The 23154-nt window shown below is 37.6% G+C and overlaps 1 protein-coding gene across 5 annotated transcripts in view; it reads left to right on the top strand.

The window, feature by feature from the left end:
• Positions 1-23154, top strand: part of KCNIP4 (potassium voltage-gated channel interacting protein 4) — a 410197-nt gene that overhangs the window by 91063 nt on the left and 295980 nt on the right. The window contains exon 1 of one of the 5 annotated variants that reach the window (XM_040065091.2): positions 14416-14671. The exons of the other annotated variants lie outside the window; for them this stretch is intronic. Coding sequence (XP_039921025.1) covers positions 14584-14671 — 88 coding nt within the window. The 5' untranslated portion in view covers positions 14416-14583. Of the gene's footprint in view, positions 1-14415; positions 14672-23154 lie in introns of those variants that run through there. 5 annotated transcript variants of the gene reach the window in all.

Here is a 23154-nt window from a genome sequence, read left to right as displayed (position 1 = left end):
GTCAGAATAAAGTACTTTGTCAAATATTTCTCAAGAACCTGTTGATACTGGTTTTTATTTACAGCGACTTTGGTAGGTTACAGCATACTTTGGTAGGTTATCAACTTATAGGTTTTTCATATCATGTATCAGCTCTGGGTAACAGTAACATCAAGGACAGGTGGCTCTACCAAATTGGGATTTTCCCTTCAGCTGTAAAATATTTTATTCTAATATTTTATTCTGAGCTTAATACTCAGAATGTCTCTTGGGACATAATTTCATTTTCTGGCTTTATATACTTCCCCTAAAATGTGGGGATATTTGCACTATAAGAGACACAAACATACCAAGTACAAAGTTGAATACTGAAGGCACCTGTTGTTCTCAGTAGGAATAGGATCCCGAGGGAATAGGTGATCTAGCTGAGCTAATATAAATTGTGAACTATGACACATTCATTAAAAAGAAATCTCAAATAGGGTTCTAACTTAGAATGCTCTGGAAAAAAAAAGTCTTGGACCTACAATATTAAGCTAATTATTGAATGAATGTTAATCTCTTGTCTCCTCTTTCAATTACCTGTTTCTTTGAACATTGTGTTCCGAGACTTAGGAGTCTGTGTCCATTGTATCTCCAGTTGCCATCTTCTGTCTACTCCTTACTTTTATCATGGACTGAAATGCAATTTCACCAAGCTTACACACCAACATTTTATCATGGACTGAAATGCAATTTCACCAAGCTTACACACCAACATTTTATCATGGACAGAAATGTAATTTCACCAAGCTTACACATCAGCATTCTTGCTCTAGTTTTCAAATTCTCCTCAATTTTGGAAATACACGTAAGATTTGTTAAATTACATGGTGAAATAAAATCGTATTTATTGCAGGTTACATAAATGAATTCCAAGTCAGAACAGCACGGGTGTCCTTCCTTCTCCACAGGCTGGACTGAATAACATAAAACACAATAAGAATTACAACAACGGTTTCTTTCAAAGCAATCCTGTCTTTCTTTTCTTGTTTGATGCACTTCTTACTCTTCTTTGCACCCAATTTTTAAATGTTACAACTGTTATAGGTTGAAATGAGCGCTTCTTGAGCGTATCTTTATGGCTGTCTCCTAAGACTTGAAATTTCATTTCTGGACTGGTCACAGTTTATAACTCCTGCTGAGTTTTTTTGTTGTTTGGCTCTCTCCACCTCCAGCTCTGATATCTGGAAAGGTAAATTAAAAACCTCTCAGTGATTTTTACTTATCGATTTTTATACAGTTTCAATAAATGATGTTTTCCCTGAAGTTCAAATATTTTCTTTTGAAGCTGGCATGACTACTTACATGACGTGCCTGGGAAGTAATTTTGGGGTCACTCCTGATATACTGTCAATTATGATACTCTGCTGCAGTGGCTTGTGACCATACTGTCATGTAATGGGAAACACTATCTGTTCTCTTATAGAGTCCTTTTTTCTTTTAATGTGCAATTTTATCTACATTAAAGCCCTCTTGAAAAGGGTGGGAGGGGGAAGAAAAGCTGATGCAGTTGTCTCACATAGCAAAATACAGGCCTGTAGCATTGATAAAGAACTATTTTTGTTTGCTACAGATCTAGGTGCTTTCACTTCTGTCCATGGACTTTCAGTCCAAACCTGAATGGGGGGAAGTGCAGAGAAGGATGGTCTCCTCCTGTCTCCCTTTCACTACAGCTCTACAGCTGAACTTGGAAGTAGTGATGGGAAGGGTTGGGAGAGAGAGAGGTAGGAAGTGCTTTACCAAAATACATCAGCAAGGATGGCATTAGTAGTAAGTTGGTTTGAGCAAGCTACACAAATTAGATTAAGAGGTCCAAGTCATCTTAATCACAAATGAGAGTGGATATCCTAGAAAGATATCTTTCACTTCTTTTCAGCTCTGTGTTTCCAATTTAATTTTTCTGGATTCAAATGCCAGGATTTCTATCTATGCATCTCCCTCCTTCAGTTTCTACTTGTATGTTCAAATGGTTGTGAAGCTGATGTTCTAATAATTGTTGGGATCTTGGAGGAAATAATCCTCTCTAATTACAGCATAAGCAGAAGGGGGTTTTGTTGTTTCTCTTGGGTTGGGATTTTGTTTTATTTCCCCGGATGCTTCTGCATGAAACATCAGCAAGTATTTTGGTTCTGTATCTCAGAGCCAGTGGCCACTGCCAGCAGTGGTTTGTGGTTTTGAGTCAAGATTACAACTGCAAACAAACACGACTTCAGAAGTTCAGAAACTCAGTTTGAGCTGATGGTCTTTTTAAGAGCACAATAAAGACTAGCAGTTTACAACCAGAAGTGGAATTGTGTTGTGATGGCAGTTAAAACCTTTGCCAGAGAAAATGGTCATTTCTGAAGCTCTGCTAAGTGGTTCTTCCAGCCATGATTTTCTCATTGACACTTCTGTTCTCAGTGTAACCATGAATCTCTGCCACTTCATCCTCAGATTTAGAAACTTTATACATCATGTTTCCTGGTTAGTAGGATTTCTAATTAGTAGGATTAGTCTAATATTGCTGTGTGTTCTCCTACAAGTAAAGAAGAAAAAAATCCAAACCACAAAACCCCCCAAAAGCTTGTCAAGTGTTTTTTATTCTATAACTCACTTCTTTACACAGCTCTACTAAAGCAACTTCTTTTTTATTATTACTGCTTTTTGCATATCACTCTATCATTAAACTCTACCATTAAACTTGCCCAGAGTTACCAAACAGAAACAAGCAAAAAGCTTGTTTCTTTTTGGTCTCCTCTTCAAAACGATGGGGAAGCTAATTCTTTTAGTGCATCTTGTTATTACAGTTCTAAAATACGGGAAACTATTTAAATGCCAAAATAGGAGGAAAAAAAATCTGTTTTTTGTATGTGTGTGCATAAATGCAGGAAATATGCCTTTTAGGTTTTCAGGTTTGATGAGCCATTCAAATTGCAAGAATGACAATAAAAATTTGTCTTGACAAGGAGTCTGAGCCAAGAAAGTTTTGGAAAGCCAAGATTTTATAGAGTGACTTTAGTTTTGTCTCTGAGATTCAGCAAAAAGTTGTGGGTTTTTTTTATTTATTTTATTTTTATTTCAGGAGACATCCACTGAAGTTTAATTGAAATTTAAAGCATTATCCTGATATTCACTTTCTGATAGTCAGGGCTGCATAAGCATATGGCAAATTATTTCACAGTTGTTTTTCTACTGGCCTCACTCATTGTCCTAGGGTAACTTTATGATGCCTGTATCCCCAATCGTCTGTTCTGTTTGTGCTGTATATTGAGTCCTGTGCCTTTAAGACTGGTTCTAAGAGCAAGGAGAAGCGCGGAGTTTGTTTTGAGAAAACTGCCCGACTCCTCCACATTCTTCTGCGGACGGGGTGTTCAGCGGAGGCTTGGAGAGACTGCAGGACTCTCCAAAGATTTTTTTTCTTTGCTTTTAGTTAGTTTCAGCTAGCTAAGGCAGAGAAGTTCCCTGGACTGTTTTTTTTTCCTTTTTCTTGGAACTGTTTAAACCTGCTCTGGACTGAAAACCCAGGGGAGCACTGGGGGCTGCACCTGCGGCCCACCGGGGCTGGACCTCAGCATTTTCCAGCAGCGCCGGAGAGACTGGGACTGAGGAGAGACTGAGAGAGAGCCGAGCTACACCCACGGCAAGGACTTTCTCAATTTGCCATCTCACTTCAGAAGGAGAGGTTTTATTGTTTCATACTATTCATTCTTTATACTTGTATGCACTTCATTTGTTTAGTAAAATAGTTTTTTCCACTTTTCTCCAAAGAGGGTTTCGGGTTTTTTTTCTGGACCGGTTGGAGGGAGTGGCCACGTGGGTTTGCTTCCTTAGAGGGATCCTATACAGGGGTTTTCTCCCAAATTTGTCCCAAACCAGGACACTCATACAGTCCCAGCTGTTTTAAAAATCATCTTTTCTTCAATATGGATTATTCCTGCAGTCCTGGGTTTTCTTAGAAGTTTTCATTTTTAGAATTAGAGTTCTCAGATTCTGCATGTTTACAAGAAGTCATAATCACTTGACTTAGACCTTCTTCCCCAGCCTTAATTGAAGATTAGAGCAAGTGTTTTGTATATAGAACAAAATAAAATCGCTATAAAAACACCAGAGGTTCAGTGTTTCTTTCTAAAGCGTCCTTATATTTTTTGCTGGAAAATTGTCTTGGCATTAATGATTTGATTGCTTATGTTTTTATTTTCTGTAACATTTTTGTCACAGCTTTTATAATTTCTTTTTAAAAACTCAGTATCTGAATTTTTACCACCAAAATCTTTGTGCCATTTAAAATGATACCCTTCCAACTCAAGGGAAGTGGCAGGAAGAATTTTTGCCCTTGGTTTAAGCTAACAAAAGAAGATCATTAAAATTTGATCACCTTTTTAAATAAAGCACTGCTGGAACAGAGAAGCATCTGCTACTGGCAGACCAGATTTTTTTATTGTTTTATTTTTGATATCAGATGATAATAACTATGCACTTGATTACCTAGTAAATGACTTGGGAAAGATAGGGGCTTTTTTAACTCCTCTTTGGAGAAGCAAATGAGGTCTGGACATGTCCACAGAAGTAAACTATGTTCTCTGTTGCAATGGATAGGTGTGGTTCAGAAAGTTCACCTTCTGGGAAAAAAAAAAAAAAAAACAGGACAAGAGGTTCAAGATGAGGCAGAGGAAGGGCCCAGCCCAATAGTTTACCTTTAGGAACTATGGACTGATATAAAAACTGTCTGCTTCCTCCCATTCACGTAACATAACTACTTCAGTCATAGCAACGTCCTGCATGATTTAAAGTGAAAATTGATTTACTTCTCGTCTGTGGGCAAGTATGTGCATTTTGTTGACCTATGTGAACTGCAAGTTCACAATGGGTGCAGTTCTGGGAAATTGTTCTCACACTGCGGGGCAAGTTCAGAAGTTAGCATTACTCCTAAATGATGACCATGAGACCAACTTTTGATGAAAAGTCACAGGCAGAAAAGCAAACTGCAAACAGAAGAGAAAATTTCATGTGTTACATCTTGCTACGGACCAGAACTGGAACATGCTTAACCTGATCCATATGTTTATAAAACCATGATTTTTTTTTTTTTTTAAACTTTATTTAAAATATTGTTAGTGTAAATAGAATTTAAAAAAAATATTCTAATTGCAGTAATATAAACAGCTTATATGGATGAGAGATATCCTAGTGTGACAACTTAAGAGCTAGAGACATTCGGGAAAAATTTGTCTTGCATATCATCCTCCCCTAGATAGTATTGTAATCTTCCCTGAGACTGTAGATGTTTTGAAATAAGATGTTCTTGTATTGATACTATTCTACTTTTATAGATCACTCACAAGGCAGTCACACAAATCACTCGTGGCTTTTTCCTGCTGGTGGTTTTTTTCTTGAAAGATAGAATGTTCCAAAGAAGCCAAAGCAGTATCTACTAAAATAATGAGGAAATCCCTATGGTCGGTTTCCGATTAACGTTTTGCCTTCAAGAGAAAATCAACATGGTAAAACCCATGTCTATTACCCATGTGTTTTCATTTTTTTTTTTTTTCTTCTGTTTTTTCACTGACGGAAAACCAAAGAGGTAAGGGATTAAAATGTGACCTATCCAAGTTATCACTGAACACGTCATATGAAGGAGTCTAGGTAATGATAAAGTAAAATAATGTGGGATACAATGTGATTACTAAATCAAAAGGAACTTGAGGTTGAGAGTACCTAATATAAAGGAATGAAATCTGAATGACATACCATAATACTTGAGCAAAATTGCTAAGGGCATCTTTGCAATTAAGATGCTTATAACTGACAAGCTGTGTATTGAAAATTGTGAGGGATTGTTGGGGGTTTTTGTGCAGTTTTTCTCCCTCTCCTCAGTCTTGTTCTTTGGACATGATAACTCTAATAGCTTTTTTTTTTTTTTTTTTAACTGAAGAGCTTATCTCTTCCATTTTTAATACACTTCCTACAGTAAAGATAGCTGTCCTGTTCTGATGGGACAGAGTTTGATGTCATAATTTCTGTAATAAAAAGCATGATTTCCATTTGGTGACTGAAGTTCTATATCGAGGCACAGACCCGCTGATATGAACTAGGAAATTTCTGCAGGGCTTAAATAGAAGTAATATTCATATCCACTGTATGAGACCCTATAAAGTTTACCATCATTCTTCTACTCTACAGATGTTGTTTTCTTCTAGTATATTTCTTCTCCTCACAATGAGAGATATGAGCAGGAGTATTCCTCTGTATCTTTATATTCCTATCAGTGTTGATTATATAATATATGTGTTTATTATATAAAAATTACTGTCCTTTGTACTGATCTGTAGAGTTTGGAGTCATGCTCATTACCAGTCTTATCTTCTTGTTCTAGGCTTCAGAGTCAGATATTTATTTACAGGCTACTGATGAAGTTATTTTTTACTCACCTTGATCATATACAGGTTATTATCATTGTCACTGACTTGTAACATTATAGTCACACTGCTTCACCTCCTTTGGCTGTAGAGCTGAGAAATGGTTTGTGTTTATGCTTAGGGCCACTATTTGATCATATCTTAGAGAGCTGTCGTTAGGAGACTGCAATGATTTCATACTCAATTTCCTGAGGTCTCATGCACATGGTCCTAACTACCTGCCCTACACCTAAGTAAGCGTTCCTACCTGGGAGCCAAATATTGTCTTTCACTAATGCTTTTGGATCATATGTGAGACTGAATTCCCTGGTTGCTCAATTTTCCTGCTTTTAATCTCGAAGATTTACTTTGCCTCTTTCCATCACTTGTCCCTAGGGACTGGTTTAAAGTGGTATGAAAAGAGCAGATGAGGGAGGTTTGTCTGAAGCCACAAGTAGTTGTGGCCATCCTTGTCAGAGAAATGGCCATACAGTTGCAGATGAATATGTGGTAGAAGGCAGGGAAACAAATGATATAATTGAATAGATAGAATTGAAATAGATATTGAATAAGGCCCTCAAAATCTACCCACTGTATGTAGTATGCAACTTCAAGACCCTAACACAGACTCAGATGTTTCCTTTACATCTGAAAAGGTCAGATTTGAAGGAAAAAGTCTGTATTACAGGTCCAGCAATACTAAATGAGTGTGATACCCTCTGATTAATATCCCTGATGACCATTTCCTGCCTGAAGCACACAGTGGGTAGCTTCTTCAGGCTTAATCTGTATCATGAAGCTTAGCTGAATTTACAGTTGCCTGGAAATGATAATAAAATGATTTTTGGAATGTATTTTTTTGCCTGTAATGAGAGTAAGAGTGCAGTTTAGTACCTAGTTTAGTGTGGTAGAGTTTTGAGCATATAAACCTTTCTTATTACCCGTGAGCAAGGTTCAGCTCAGGTTTATGAAACCATAGATATGATCAGATCAGTTCTAAGTCTTTTTAAAATAGTTTTCCTCTATGTCAGAGTCAAATTTTATATATGTTGTGTGACAGCTCATCAGCTGTATTTATGTGGGAAGAAGATCTAGGGGTCCTTATTACAATCACAACTGTTCTGGAAAATCTGGAGTAGACTGGTAGCTGGTTGTGTTCCCCAAAGGGCATTACTGAAGGATTCCACAGGAATGCTGATTAATTTTTTCTCTTCTCAATATCTGCAGGACCTTGCCAAGAGGGAGAAGACAGACCACAGACCTAGCAGTGGGGTAATTTAACTTGCTTTCAACAGTGGTAATTCATATTTAATAATTAACAGAATCAAATTCTGGATGAAGGAGAGCTGTTGCAAAATTGCTTCAGCCGAGATGTAGGCTTCGAAGAAATGTTTGGACTGTGGTATCTCTCTTCTGTCTTTCTTCTCCCTGAGGTAGCTGCAGTATATTTTCTCAAATACATTGCAATTCATGCCAGATTAAGGATGTGAAAACTTAAGGATATGCACTTTTTAATCTTAAATTTTAGGTTAATTAATGCATCAAGCCATAACTAGCATAAAAAGGGAAAGAAATTGCCTGAAAACTATGGGGAAAGCCTTGACTTGGAAGAAGACATATAGTTTTTGACCATTTATGGGAAATCCTAGGGGCATATAAATTGCAATAAGTTGCAACAGATAATCATTGAAGCGATGAAGTCAACCTTTTTTAAGCTATATATGTATATATTTCAGGTAAGTATAGATACATACATAGGTGTCAGTACATATATGTAGTGAAAACAAGCTTCTTCAGAATATATTTATTTACTGGCCTAAGCTGTACCAGTTATTATACTTAGAGAATTCTCATGGCCAATTTGGTCCAATGCTGATTCTATTGTCTTAAGTATGCTGCAAACCCAGTATTGTCTGGTTTACAGCCAATTTCTGATATTTTTCTCTTTAACAGGTTAATTTGGAGTCAAAACAGGAGGCTTTGGGGTCAAAAGACAACCCTTATACTATTTTTATTTTGTATGGACATGATATGGATATGTTTTATTTATATCAAATCTCAAAGATTTAAGGAACTTATAGACTATTATAGCTGTGGTTTCTCTATCAGGAAAGGTATAGACATAAATATGTGCAGAGTCTGATACAATTAAATGAGTTAATAGGAACTTTTCTCTTTTCTCTTGGAGGCAACCCCCAACTTTCTTGTAAATGGAACTAAGATGAGAGTCCAAAGCCACCAAAAAACCCCAGAAAACAAAAAAATCTCATATACTTGATATTTGTATGCCTCAATCATTTTTTTATTTGAACATACTCAGTAATAATATATTTTTAAGTTGAAAGGTATGACCATACATACAAAACAGGATCTGTATTATAAGGAAGATAATATTTTATAATTAGATCGATATAAATGTTTATTGATAACACTGCCCATGCAATTTTGCATAGAGGTATTCAATGTATATTGAACATTTTAGTACCCTGGCTTCTGCAGTGAGAATTTTACAGTGCATACACCGAAGTTAATGTGCAACATGAAAACTGCGTTGTGCCATTTTGTATTTCAGCAGATAAGTCCCAGTCTTGTTTATTCTCCAGCACAAACCATGGGCTGGCTGTAGGAGGTCAGGCTTGGAAGTTACTCATGTTTGACACTGCAGCATTCAGGATTGATGAATATTTAATTAGGCAAGTGTGGACAGTGGGGGAGGTTGAGGTAGCTCTAGATCCTGGATGACTGTCTGCAGTATCATCTTAAAGTGTTGTGTGAAAATGAATCCTTGGGGTAAGCTTCAAGGACACTGAGTAGGTAAAAAGAGGCATTCTGTGAGTAGCTAGCTCAGAAGGTAGGAATAATAGAAATAAATTTTTTCAGTATTTCTGTTACACTGGTCAAAGATTCTGGTGGGCTAAGCCAACATGTTTTATTCGTTTACATAAATGTTATTAGAAATATCACTTTGAAGCTATAGAGTCTGGGAGTATAACAGCAATGAAATTAATTTATTTTATGCAGGTGTTAGCTATCAGAATAGAGCACATGTACAATTTGTTGATATTATGCAAACAGTGTGAGGTAGCAGTCCTGTAGCCCTATTTTAAACATAGCAACAGAGCTGTTTGAAGATATTATTCTTAGCAAGCTTTCAGGAGAAATTAAAGACTATAGACAAAAGCAGGAAGACTGTATTAATTTTCAGTAGCATAGACCAGGATAAAATTTTCTTACTATTTTGTGTCCCACATGCATGCAGTTGCATAAGTAACAGTTGGGCTAATAGGAAGGTTTTAATTCTGCTATGAAGAGTATAAAAAGAATTAAAGAAGATAAATAAGTCTATTCATAACCAGGGACATTGGCTGTCCCCTCACTCTGTTCTGGGCTCTGCGGAAGTTACTGTTTCTACAGGACAGAATGAGATCATGTCCACGTCCCATGCAGACATGCATTTTAATATGGAATGCATGGAGCAAGAAATAGTTTTGTGTTCCTTGCTGTCACTATAACATTCAGGACAGGCAACAAAGAACAATAACTATTTTAATCAAAGTAAATTTATCTAGCATGCTACTGCTAATCAGTTAGGAAGGGAACATATGCCTGCATCTCTGCTTCCCCGGCTCATCTTCTATCATATAACCATCTCTGGTCTGTGTTAATATCCAAGACTAAATCTGGGCAAATGACGTGCAAGACAATTTTTGTTGCCATTCACTGGCTGTTGCTAAAAGTGGTAGCTGATATTTTCATGGACATCATGAATAATTTGGAATTACTTCTGCAGTTTCCAGTGACTTCTATGATGAATGGCTCTCATTCTGCTTCATCCACTTGAATAATGATGGCAAACTTGAGACACCTCAGTGCACAATACTGCCAAGTCAAGAAGTATAAGTGCACAGAAGAGCTATTAAAATAAATACAGTAGGGACAGGGAATGTGATTTAAGAGGACCCTTACTTTTATGACAGGCAAGAAGCAACTGAAAAGAGATCTGATGATGGTCATCTACTTGTGGCAGCTGTTTATTACACTCTATACTAAACATCTTGCTGTTACCTTGTGCTCACCCATCTGTTTTTTTCTGCCCATCTGTTATTGCTTGCCATGTGCTTAGGTTGTAAATATCACTGTTGTTTGAAATAAAAAGGTTAAAAATCCCTTGATTAAAAAAAATAAAAAATCAGTTATTGAATTCAGTATTTGCATTAAGAAAAAAAAAAAAGCTCTTACAAGCCTCTGGAGTCAACATCGAGGAAACTGCACAGTTTTCTGTGCTCCTGGATAACTTCCTGTGGTTACCCTTTCTGATGAGGTTGAAGCATTTAATTGAGTTGATTTTCCTTGTAAGATTTCAATTTGCTTTTAGTCAATAGCAAGGGCTAGTTCAGGAGGAAATTTTGTTTCTTGAAGTTAGAGGATTGTGTGCAAATGAAAGAGGTTTACAAGGCAAATTGCCTGCAGGAAGCCAATCAACTTGTGCTCTGTGTATGTCACTTCAGTTTCTGCTGGAGTTTTTTATTCCCAGACTAGCAAATTTATATTTGGCATGCACTGTCTCCTTATTCTATGGGTTTCTTCTCATCAAATATTTGTGATGGCTTTTTTTTTTACCTCCCTAAACTATTATATGTGCTTTTGGCATTTGAGTCTTTACCATACTTAATATGACAACAGCCACATTTAATTTCTTTTTGAATGTTTTGAAAGATTTTTTTAATGCTTTTTAATTAAATGAAATCTGTATTTAGTAACTTTTTCTCTCTCAAAACATAACTACAATGCTAACTAATTCAGCATTATTAACCATTTTATGCCAGTCTATTGCAGTGGTCAGTTCTGAGACATGCAATGCTTTTGTGGTTTATATTTTTTTCTTTTTTGAAAGAAGAGTCATCCACATTGTCCCAGCAACCTAAGCAATCATTGGTTTTCTTTACTTATTTCAAAATGTATTTTCATGTTGCTGTTAATGTATTATTTCTCTTTTGGTTTTGTTTGATTTTTTTAATAGTAAAATACTATTCCTAAACAGGAACAGGTAAAGCAATACTGATACATACCTGCCAATAATGACCAGCTCTGAACTACAATATTAGCATAGTTTTTTTTTCTTTTGTCGTGTTAGACTAATGCTTTATCAGTGTGCACCCTCCTCCAAGGATGGTTAGGTTGCACTTCAGTTGACAACAGGTGGGCCTGGGGCATAGACCTGTGATGCTGAGACCCTAATTGAAGTTATAAAAATGCATGTGGAATTTCATCTTTGGACTGAATAGAATTTAATTCATACATTTTTGGTTTTGCACTGTTTTCTCGCCATGGTGACAAAGATTTTTAAGATTTGTCTTGTAGCTTTGTGTAGAAATCCTCACAGGAAGAAAATATGTTATTATTATCAATTAATTTGTCCTGAGTGTGCTATACTATGCTTTGCACATTCAGGGAAATGTTTCCATTTTGCTTTTAAACTTGACTGCAGCTGTTGACAGTCTTTTGCAAAAACTGCATGTGTTTCCTCCCTAGTTATTTCGTTCTTGCCAAGCACTTCAAAACAAAGTTATTTTGTATTTTATGTTATTCTAGAAGCTCACAAGCTGAACTTGGTGAAACGATTTGAAAATGTGGTTTACAAAGAGCTTTTACTTTTTTCTTTCATTTGTTTTTCCTAATGTCTGAAAAGAACTTTTGTTACGTATGCATATGTTATTTTACCAATATATAGAAGTTGATATTGTCCAACGGTCCTTCATATTATTTTACTATATTTTTCAAAAGTACGATGGCGGTATTATTACAGTTTTCTATTCAAACTCTCCTGTCCCCATTTCTCTGATCTGCTCTCTTGATTTGGGGGGAAAAAAACCTTTAGTCTTAGTCAATCTTTCCTGCTGACCAGAGAAATATTGGGAGATAGATTTAGATCCAATGTTATCAAAATACTGCCCTGATTGTTAAAAAAATAGCTCAGTGAAACTAGTGAAAAATCTTTCATGAACTCTTCCTTAGGTAGCAATTACTGTTATTGCTGTGTTGAAATGTAAAGGCTTAGGAAACTGTCAGAACTGGTACACCTTTACATGAGGGGTCTTTTTTGGTGGAGGATCAGCAACACATAGTGTTGATGATTCATGGTTATGGCTTTAGAAAACCAGTATTTCAGTTGTTTAGGCTTCAGTTGTTTTCAGTTCCTTATTTTGAAGTAACACGGCTAGTGAAAATTCTATAAAGCAATTGAAGATGTCAAAGGATTAAGAAGGTCAAGGACTCTGGCTCAGGACCATTTGCATTGGCCTCTTCAGTCCACTTCTGAAGAAGAGATGCAGACTTAGGCTTTCAGTATCTCTTCATCTCTGCCAGCTATTTAAGGAGTTTTCCTTTCAGAGACCAGAAGAATTCACAAATTTGTAAGGCACACTGGCATCTCCAGCACCTCAGAATTTGATGGGTCTTGTTGGGGGAGTATTAGGTTGGGCTTTTTTTGTGTGTTTGTTTGTTTGTAGGTTTTTGTGGTGGTTTTTGGGGTTGGAGGGCGGTCTTCTTTGGTCAAACTGTATTGTGCCTTTTCACAAAAAAATTGTGCCAAGAAATTAGTTCCTACTTAAGATTAGCTGCTGTAGGAAGTAGTGCAAACATGAAATACTGGAATTTGCCCATGTCTTTCTCAGGCTAATCCCTGTGTTGGAGTAACCTGGGGGCTTCTGTGAGCTATTTCATTTTGATTCTTTCCATTATCTGTGTAGCTTCACTGGAAGCATAAGACAGCATGCTTGTGCTTCAGATAGCTGACACAGAAACTGTGTCACCTAGCTGTAACTTTGATAATGCTTTGATGTATTGTGCCTATAATGTATTTATCTCTGCTTACTGCATAATATGGACAATAGCTTGAATATGTGCATTTGTGTTTATTGTAGTTTTTTAAAGGCATTCACCAAAATGTTTTATGGTCAGTGCTGTCATTAAAATCAGATCAGCTGATGATTTTCTTCTGTTAAGATTTTCCTTAATGGTATTTTTTTTTTTTTTAACTGTATTAGACATTACATATTGCATCACTCTCTAATGCAATATAGCTGTTCTCTAAGAGGGAAGTACTCCAAGGGAAATGAAAACATTATTTGGGTTCTGTGGTTGTGGATCTGTAATTATCTGTCCACAGCAGATAATTTTTATTAATAAGAAACACTTCTCAGCAAGTTGGAAAACAATGAATTTATTAGGGAACCGTGAGGAATACAGGTAGCTTCCTAACGAGACTTTCTTGGGGACATTCTAACCACACAATGGTAACCGCGCCAGAGCCTATTTCGCAGCTGCCGCAGGTCAGGGATCTGGAAAGCAGGGGCAGCTCCCCGCACAGAGGTACCAGCACGGTTTCTGCTTCCTTTTTCCTGCTGTGCAGGTGTGCAGCGCCCTAGCGTTTCCACCACCTTCAGGCTGGCCACGGGGCCCGAGGGGAGCCTCTCCAGCTCACACCTCGATGACACTCCCGCAGCTCAGGCAGGGGCAGGACCGATCCCTCGGCCCCGGGGTGCGCGGCCGGCCCGGGAGGGGCTCCGCTCCGGGCCGGGCTCGCCTCCAGCACCACGGAAACGGAGCGCTGCCGTGCCCCGGCCGGCTCCCACCGGCCCGCCCGCAGCTCGCGGGAGGAGCGCGGAGCGGAGCGGCTCCAGGGGCGGTGCCGTGCTGCCGGCGTGGGGCGGGCACCGGCACCGGCACCGGCACCGGCACCGCCCCGCCCGCCGGGCTGCGCGCCCGCGGAGCCGCCCGCGGCCAGCGCCTGCCGCGGGTCCGGCCGCGCCGGGGGCGCCGGGGGCCGCGACAGTGCCTGCACCGTGCCCGCGCCGTGCCGAGCCGTGCCCAGCCCGGCTGTGCCGTGTCCTGCCCAGCCGTGCCGTGCCCAGCCGAGCCGTGCCGTGCCGAGACGTGCCGTGCCCTTCCCAGCCGTGCCGCACCGCACCGCACCGCGCTGTGCCGTGGCAGCGCCTCGCCACGCACCGCCGGCCGCCGCGGGCTCCCGTGCGCAGCCACCCGGGGCAGATCGGCGGAGTTTGCTCGGCCGTGAGGAGGCGGCGAGGCCGTGTGAGGCTCGGAACTGCCCCAGAAGTTTGCTGGCAGAAACTGTTCCCTTTATTGGCAGTCTTCAGGCTCTCCTCAGAGGAATACCCCGTTGCCTAAGATGAGTGGCTGTAGGAAGAGGTGTAAGCGGGAAATAATGAAATTTGCCCAGTACCTTCTCAGGCTAATCACAGGTTCTCTTCACACAGGTAATGACTGTTTTTCTATGTAGTCGAGCTGTTCAGCATGATAACAAAAAAAAATGCCTAAGGATAATACAGGATTGTCATTGCTTTATATTATCATTCCGTTCATCTTATAAATAATAATAAAAGAAGATCTGTGAAGTACTTTGTGGCTGAGCATATGAAAACAGAGCATAATCTGATGTTACAGTGTTTAGACAGTCTGACATTCTCTAAGCCTTTACACACACGAACCCGAATTGGCATGTGAGTGTACGTGCTTCCACTTGTCCATCCACCTGTATGTGTTAAAGGTACTGCAGAGAAGACGCGGTGGTCATAAAGGATGATTCTTATGGGTTTTTTGTTTTCACTGTTTCTTGGGCTGATATTCTTTGATACATTCTTCTTGGAGGCTTGGTTTTGCTTATCTAAAGATGTAAATCAGCTGCAAACTGTCATGTTATAGTATCTTGTAGGAAATTTTAAATAATACTTGTTCTTTGCCCTTAAGGAATTTGAAACATAGCAGTTGTCAGCTTTCCTTAGGTAATTTCTTTTCTTGTAACCTTGGACAAAGTGTGCAGCACCAGGGAATGTTTCTAAGCCAGACCAAGCAGATGCTGTAGTAATCTTATCACTTTGGAGTATATACTTTTCTCACAATTCAGCATTTTCTGGCTGTTCTCAGCAGCTGACAAATACGATAACTTACATGATGTCATTCTGTATTTATATAATTGTGCTTCTTTCTAGACTTCAGTTACTTTTTTTCTTCCCTTGCAGAGCTGCAAGTCCAGCGTCAGCAGAGAGTATCCAATTATGCTAACACGATTGTTGAGAATTAAAAGCCATTTATTTAAAGTAATCTGAAAGTTTCACCTGGGTATTTTTGTTCATTGGGTGGTGGTGTGTTGGTTATTTGTGTTTTTTGTTTTGGCACTGATGAAAAGATTTGGGAGTAAAGTTGAGTCAACTGGGAGAATAGTTGGAAGAATTGATGCATGCAGTTAATCAGATTTGGGGTTACAATGCTATAAAAGTCATAGCACAAACACTGACAATGCATGCTTTATAGGATGCTTGTAACTTATGGAAATCTGGCACAGCTTTTTAATAACTTTGAGTGTCTGGTAACAGAATTTCCCTGCCTTTATTTGCTCTATCATTCCTAGTGTATCATAGTTTCTCTTTTGTGAACTGCATCAATTGAAATTTTTCTGAAAACACTGGCTTCTTACTCCCGTGGGTTGCTATGGAAATTAAATAATATATGATGCCAGAAGAAAGATGTGCTAGGAATTCATTGCAATACTCTTTTCACAGAGTCATCCAAGCTTTTCCTTTCCTATCAAGTGAATGATGCCCACACTACTCTATTTTTCAGACTGACATTTGTGCTGCAACCTTTTTGAGCTCACAATTCAAAACCATTTTCAAGACCTGTGGATACTAATTCATATGCTATCACTAAAAAACGTTCTTTTTTGTTTTTTTGCAATTAAGCAGCACATATTCAATGATAAAAAGCCAAGTGGAGTGGCCTCAGACATGTTTCCTTAAAGGCAAGCAAGGAAGGAAAAAATTCCCACTCTTAGGAAGAGCTGAGATACTTCTGAGGAGATTTTCAGTTTGTTTTTACTACAGGTAATGGTACCTTGCTACTCTTATTAAGTTAATAGACTTCATCATGTTCAAATGATGTGGCAAATGAGATCATGATAATGTGATAATACCTGAAATGCCATGGGAGATAGAGCTCCTCTGTTAAGCTCTTGCATACTCCTACTCAGTAACCTCAACTGTTGAAAACCAGTTACTGTTCATCCTAAAAATCTAATGCATAATTCATTCTGTTGATAATTAGTTGATAATTAATGAAGATGAATGAGAAAGCCTAGTTGAAAGTGTTAGAAATTGGTACTTTAAAGATACTGCTGTTTCTATCTTGAGCATTCAAAAATTTAGGATAGGTATCAGAAACAAAAAAGTGTGCTTATTTAATTTCTTAAACATAGGCAATCTCCTCACCCAAGCGACCAATTAATTTCAAAGTGTAATTGTTTACTAAGAAGCACAATGGTGAACATAATCTAATTTCCACGTTGATATGATTTGGCTTCTAGTGTCTTTTTCAGGTGTTCCTTAATACTTAAATTATACTTAATGTTTTGGAACTACACATTCTTGAAAGTACTTGCACTGTGTCTAATCTACCCCTTCTACCTGTATGGATAGGTATCTTGAATATATACTTAATCTACACTTTGGTACAAGCTCTGCTGCAGCTGGTGTGATTACATTGATCAGAAAACAAAACAAAGTGATACAGGAAAGAGACTGGGTTTACAGGCTCTGGGCCTGGCTAAGGAGTCAGTGTTGATTACTGGTTTTATAGCTTGTGTCTCATAACCATTTATAGTACTGCTGACCTGTTCTGTGGTAAATCTAAATGTTTAAAATAAAAATGATCTCATATAGCTGTCTGTAATAATACATAAGCATGGACTTATGCTTCACAGTCCACTCAGCTGGAACCAATATTAATGAAACTAACCCCTTGCTTGAAGGTAAATGCTGTATAAATCTTTACAATGGGTTTTAAGTGGCAATCTCTGCATGAATACATCCAGATCTCTCTCAGGTTTTTTTTTTGGTTGGTTTGTTGTTGTTGTTGTCGTTGTTGTTTTTTACAGCAGGTCACTATGATAGATAGCAAAATGTAGTGAAAAGAAATAGTCTTTTAAACATGTTTTAAAATTTCCCATGATTTCTGTTATATAGTAAGTTGATGTGTTTCCACAAGTGAAACATATTCCCTCACTGAAGATGGCAAACCAAATATCATACCAGTTCCAACTTTGTTGCCTCCTGCCTCTTGACCTGTAAGCACCTGGTCTTTGAAACACTGTCATAAAATCTTGGCACTGCTCTTGAGAATATTTTAGTTTTTGGATGCAACATGGATTTGCATATTACAAGTAACAAACTAAATCATTGTGAGATCAAGAAGTAGGTCACAGATGATTTTAAAATGGAAGAAAAGTGATTCAGAGCAATGGATATGAAATTTTTCTTATCTGTCACAACTGATGAAAGATTAAAGAGATGATATAACCAAAACCGCCCTTAATTTCAGTGGTAGATTTTCACAATTACATCCCTTTCAGGCATGTTTTTATTAAATGTCTGATATAACCTATTAAGAGTCATACAGGAGGCCAGGTTTTAGAGGACAGATTCAAATTCCCAGTTGGCATATAAGCATACAAGGAATGAAGTAGAGAACAACCCTGGCTGTGAAATTGTACTCTGTCCAAAAAACTGGAGTAATCTCACTTTTCTACACTTTAATAGATTAGGTTATGGATTGATGTCGGGTTTTTTAGATTTTATAGGGGTTTTGTTTGTTTCTTTGTTTTTGAATCTCAAGGTTGATGAAATTGGTGTAAAGTATTAAAGACTTCATATTTTTTCTTAGGTAAACAAACCCCAAATCAATTAGTTTATGCAGGTTGTACTTCCTGATGGCATGTTCTTTGATAAAACAGATTACCAAAGGTAATCTCTAGTCCTTCATTTTCCCGGGTTTTTTTGCACAGAAATGTTTTCTGGCCTACTGCCAAGAGGAATATATCATCTGAGCATAGCTCTGTGGGAGGTTCCTCACAACTGTACTCCTCTGACTGTCCTACTTCATGTGCCGAGCACTGCCAAAAGTCTGAGACTGTTCAGGACAGTAACTTTATTCTGAATTCCTGCAAGGGCTGCTCCTTGGTAAACACAAGAGGAATCACTTTTTTTTGAATGCAGATTACCATATTCCCTTAATTTCTATGGTAAATAATATGAGAAGTAGAATAAATGAAAAGACAAAAATAATCCAAAAGATAAAAATAATCTTAAAAATATGAGACAAATAGAGCAGATAAAAAGACTGTTCTCCTTTTTATGCAAACCAGATATAACATAAAATTATTTTAAAAGGACTTTTTATCTTGAAGATGTCATAGAAATCCTAAAATATCAACATTCATGGGAAAACAAATTGAATGTGTTTCTAAATGCCTTTTTTAATTGCTGAAATTTATGTTTTTTAATATCTAATAAGTAATTAATGAACCTAATTAGTCTTTTTTCATTTATTTTTAATAGGAAAGAATTCCAGATCCAAGTTCGGCATCTCTTGGCTGTTGCCTGTGAGGTAGTTTGAACCTCTGGGGTTTTGGAAACATTTCCTATACAGACATACGGTGTCCTCTCTATAGATAATTTCACAAGTTCCAATGTGCAAGAGTGAAATATTTGCCATATCCTGCTTAGGGAAAGAAGTCTCATTAATTTAAAGGAAACCAATCCAGATTTCATTTGAAATTCTGCATTGTGCTTTGTGCTTGCTCAGTTTCTTGATTAGGATTGGCAACTTTTCCAGGTGCTGTCTTGGTATTCATCTACCTCTGAGGTAAATCCCTTCAGGAAAGGTGTGGTGGATACCAAATGTCAGTGGGATTTTGAGTAGGTTTCATGTTGTAGCTGACAGAGGTGCTTGAGTATATAATATCAGACATTGAGAGAAAAATACCAATCAACCAAAAACTCCCCCAAACTTTTGTTGTTGTTGTTAACTCTTCCAGAGTATATTGGTTGAATTTTACCTGAGTCTTCTTGTAATGTTTCTATGATTTTTCATTTATTGCATTGTTGAGTGCCTTTGAAAACACTTTTCCATTGTGCTACCACTATATATATTATGACTCCAATAGGCATATTGTTTAGAATAGGCTGTAGTACAGACAGTGCTCTGAGACAAAAGACCAAGATGTATTGAACTTAGTAGCAGGCAATGTGAAATTTGTATATTCTGAGAAAAGCTGAAAATGCCTTAACTTAATGTACTTGTGATGCATTCTGCTTCAAATTGGAAAAAAATAAAAATGTTTATTTTGTTCCCTCAAAAAATCAATCCTACCTGTATGCCTCTCACACCCTGCAGATTTCCTGTGAACTTTCAGCAATTTTGTAGATAATTGCTCAGATTTCAAGTAGTATAATTTGTTACAAAATGTGTTGTAATAAATTACATTTAAGCACTCAAAAATTACAAATTTTTCTCTTCAGAAATGGGTCTACATATGCTGCGTTTTTTTCTTCCTGATTTGCAACTCAGTGTTGTGCATAATGTTTCAGCTTCAAGTTTTATAATCCTGCATATTTGAGATAGACTGAACTTCACAGATGCTTGAAGCAGTAATGGGTGTCTTGAAGTGGGCCATCTAAAGGCAATACCCTAATCTTTAAACATATTCTCCTGAATATTTTTAAATATTTTACTCAAATGATCCATGTGTTTTTAGGCATTAACTCCATCATATAGCCTATTTAAAGATGTTTTCCAGATCCCTTTAAAAGAGTCTTCACTGAAGTCTTGAGGCTTCTTATGGTGTGTTAATCGGAAAAGGACAGAGACCATGCTGAATGTCATTTCTGTTGAAAAAATTGAAGTTTTGCTCTCTCATTCCAAGTCTGAATCTTATTTATAATGAAAGATACAGTTCATCTTCTCTTGCCAATGACACATTGGAAAGCATCCTGTAGTCATCATTAATGATCTTCCCTTTGGAAGTCCTATGTTCTGTACTGTTCTCGTAAGAGTCCAAATTACTGATGTCAATTATAAAGTTGCTATTAAAAATTCAGCTATAGGACACAGCACTTGATAATATGTTTGAAAATACTTTTAAAGGAATTTTTTAAATTTACCAAATCATGTAGACAAAATGTTGGGAAATGGCAGCATTAGGACTGTCAGCCTTGTGCAATATAATACAGTTCTTCGCTGAGTGTACACTTTTAATTTAACCATTGCCCAGAATAACTTGGAGAGTACAAGCAGCAAGGAGCAGGATATATTTAGATTAGAAATTTGGGTGCAAACTGAAACAAACAATCTTGGAATGCACAGACCGGTTTTTTGGTTGTTATGTTTTTGTTGCTTTTACGAGGACTTTCTACTGCAGACAGACATTGTACAAGGATTCTCAAAGACACTAAAATGACAGATAAAATTCAATGTAAGGTAAAATGAAGTCGTACATGCTGGGCAAAATGAGCTTTTTGTCTGAATGGATAGGCAGTGAGCTTACTACTGGCCACGAATGAAACCCTGGGGATGATAAACCTGTGAAATTCCTTACTAAAGGGTGTTGTTAGTGCAAAAAGTCCTGCATGAGTCCAGAGGGACCAGCTGGGTGAGAAGTTGGAAAAATAAACCCGTTGGGAGACACTGTCTAGATTAAAGATGTAAGAATTTCCCTGAGATGAAAATAGTCCGTGGCTATGAAAGTGTTAGGGGAAAATGAAGTGCTTTTTCTCCTTTTCACTGAGCTTACACTAATAGCTGTTGATGACGACAGGATATTGAGCTTAGACGGATCCTTTGTCTGAACCAATACAGTAGTTCCTATGTGTTTCTATTGCTAACCTGCATTCATAAAAGGTGATTCCTCCTGGATTTACCAAGGAGCAGCCCTTGCAGGAATTCAGAATATAAGTTACTGTCCTGAACAGTCTCAGACTTTTGGCAGTGCTCGGCACATGAAGTAGGACAGTCAGAGGAGTACAGTTGTGAGGAACCTCCCACAGAGCTATGCTCAGATGATATATTCCTCTTGGCAGTAGGCCAGAAAACATTTCTGTGCAAAAAAAACAAAACAAAACAAAACAAAACAAAACAAAACAAAAAAAAAACAACAAAAAAAAAAACGGGAAAATGAAGGACTAGAGATTACCTTTGGTAATCTGTTTTATCAAAGAACATGCCATCAGGAAGTACAACCTGCATAAACTAATTGATTTGGGGTTTGTTTACCTAAGAAAAAATATGAAGTCTTTGATAAATGCTACTTTACACCAATTTCATCAACCTTGATATTTAAAAACAAACTAAACACCCAGCCCTAAAAGTCAAATTAAACTTCTCTGGGGTTAGGACGTTTTCACTGCTTCAGTGGTCAAGAACCACAGTTCATCAGGTGTAATCCTGCCTCTTTTTGTTCTCAACTAAGTGACCTCATCTGAGCATCTTCCTGCAATTGCCAGAAGTTTAAAGCAGATAGTTTAAATACAGTTATAAACTGAATATGAAGTCAACTGAAATAATTTTTCTGACAGCAGATTACTAATAAGAATCGCTGCACATGTTTTTTAGTATCTTGGGTTTGTTAGGCTTCACATATGGAGTAGCCTTAGGATAAATTCTATGAACTAGTCCATAGGAAAGTGTATGTGTATATACTTTTCTTTCCCCTGTACTATTAAGTACCCTGAAAAGGTGTTAGCACTCCAGTGATACGAGAAAAAATGAGTATGTAACATCTAAACAGGGCTAGCTAGGGAGGATGTCCTACCAGCAGCAGTGTCAGTAGCTGATCATTCAAATAGAGGTTTTAAAACCCCAGGTTTTTTTGATCTACTTCATAGTTTTATTTGTGGCAGTAAGGGAAGGATGCAAGCTAGGAATAAAAATGAGAAACTATGGCAATTACATTCACCCAGATGGGATGATAGATGTATGTACATTTAGTGACTGCAGTAATAGTGTGTATTTTTACTTTTAGTTTCATGGATGTCCCTCTCTTCCAAACTGGGATAGCCATATGTTCATACTTAACATTCTGCAAGGGCTACCTTAAAGGTGAGCCTGTATTAACAGACAATATTTTCTCAATTTGTTTAATATTTGAATTCTGTAAGAACATTAGTGATAGATGATGGCCAGTTCAATACCATTTTTGGATAGAAAGTTAATGGCCCATCTGGAAAACAGCAGTGATAAAAGGCTTGGAAATACGTGGGCACTGAACTACCTGCTAACAGCACTTCAGTCTTCAACTGGTTATTCTGTGTGACTGGTTCTGATACAGCCAAACAGAAACAAAAGAACTGATAAAACTTAATGCTGCTTTGTGGCTGGTGAAAGCCAATCTTATGTCTCATTACACTGGCAGTCACCTGTTTATGGGCAATAACACAGTGACCTCGGTTGCCACATCACCGCTGTTTTCTTTCCCGGTATGGTGTGGTGGTCTTTACTTGTTTTACTGTGTTTTCAGACTGAATTAATTGGTAACATTTATATTTTCTGTGTATAACCCAGTTCATTTTAATTCCACTATACATTTTTATGCGTCTCTGAATTGGTTTGGCTATTGACTCATGAACTCTTCACTTGCCTCCTGTCTCTTCATGATGACAGCCTGTCATGGAAGAAAATGCATTTCACTTCAATACTTCTTTCATTTCCAAAATTGAAATACTGACTTTTAAAGTAATTTAAAATCAAACAAATGAAAAACTGTCTGAAATTAAACTCCTGAACTTTTCACTGCAAAAAGCTGACAAAATTGGATCTTTTTTTTTTTTAAAAAACTAACTAAGGTATTACCTTTGTATTCTGTTTTATAAGTGTAAATTTGTGTCTTTGTAGCTGAAATCAAGTATGTGTACAC

Source organism: Hirundo rustica, chromosome 5 (assembly GCF_015227805.2).
Source record: "Hirundo rustica isolate bHirRus1 chromosome 5, bHirRus1.pri.v3, whole genome shotgun sequence".
Classification (NCBI taxonomy): Eukaryota; Metazoa; Chordata; class Aves; order Passeriformes; family Hirundinidae; genus Hirundo; species Hirundo rustica.
The sequence above is the reverse complement of the archived record's forward strand: the minus strand, read 5'-3'. Positions and strand labels throughout refer to the sequence as shown.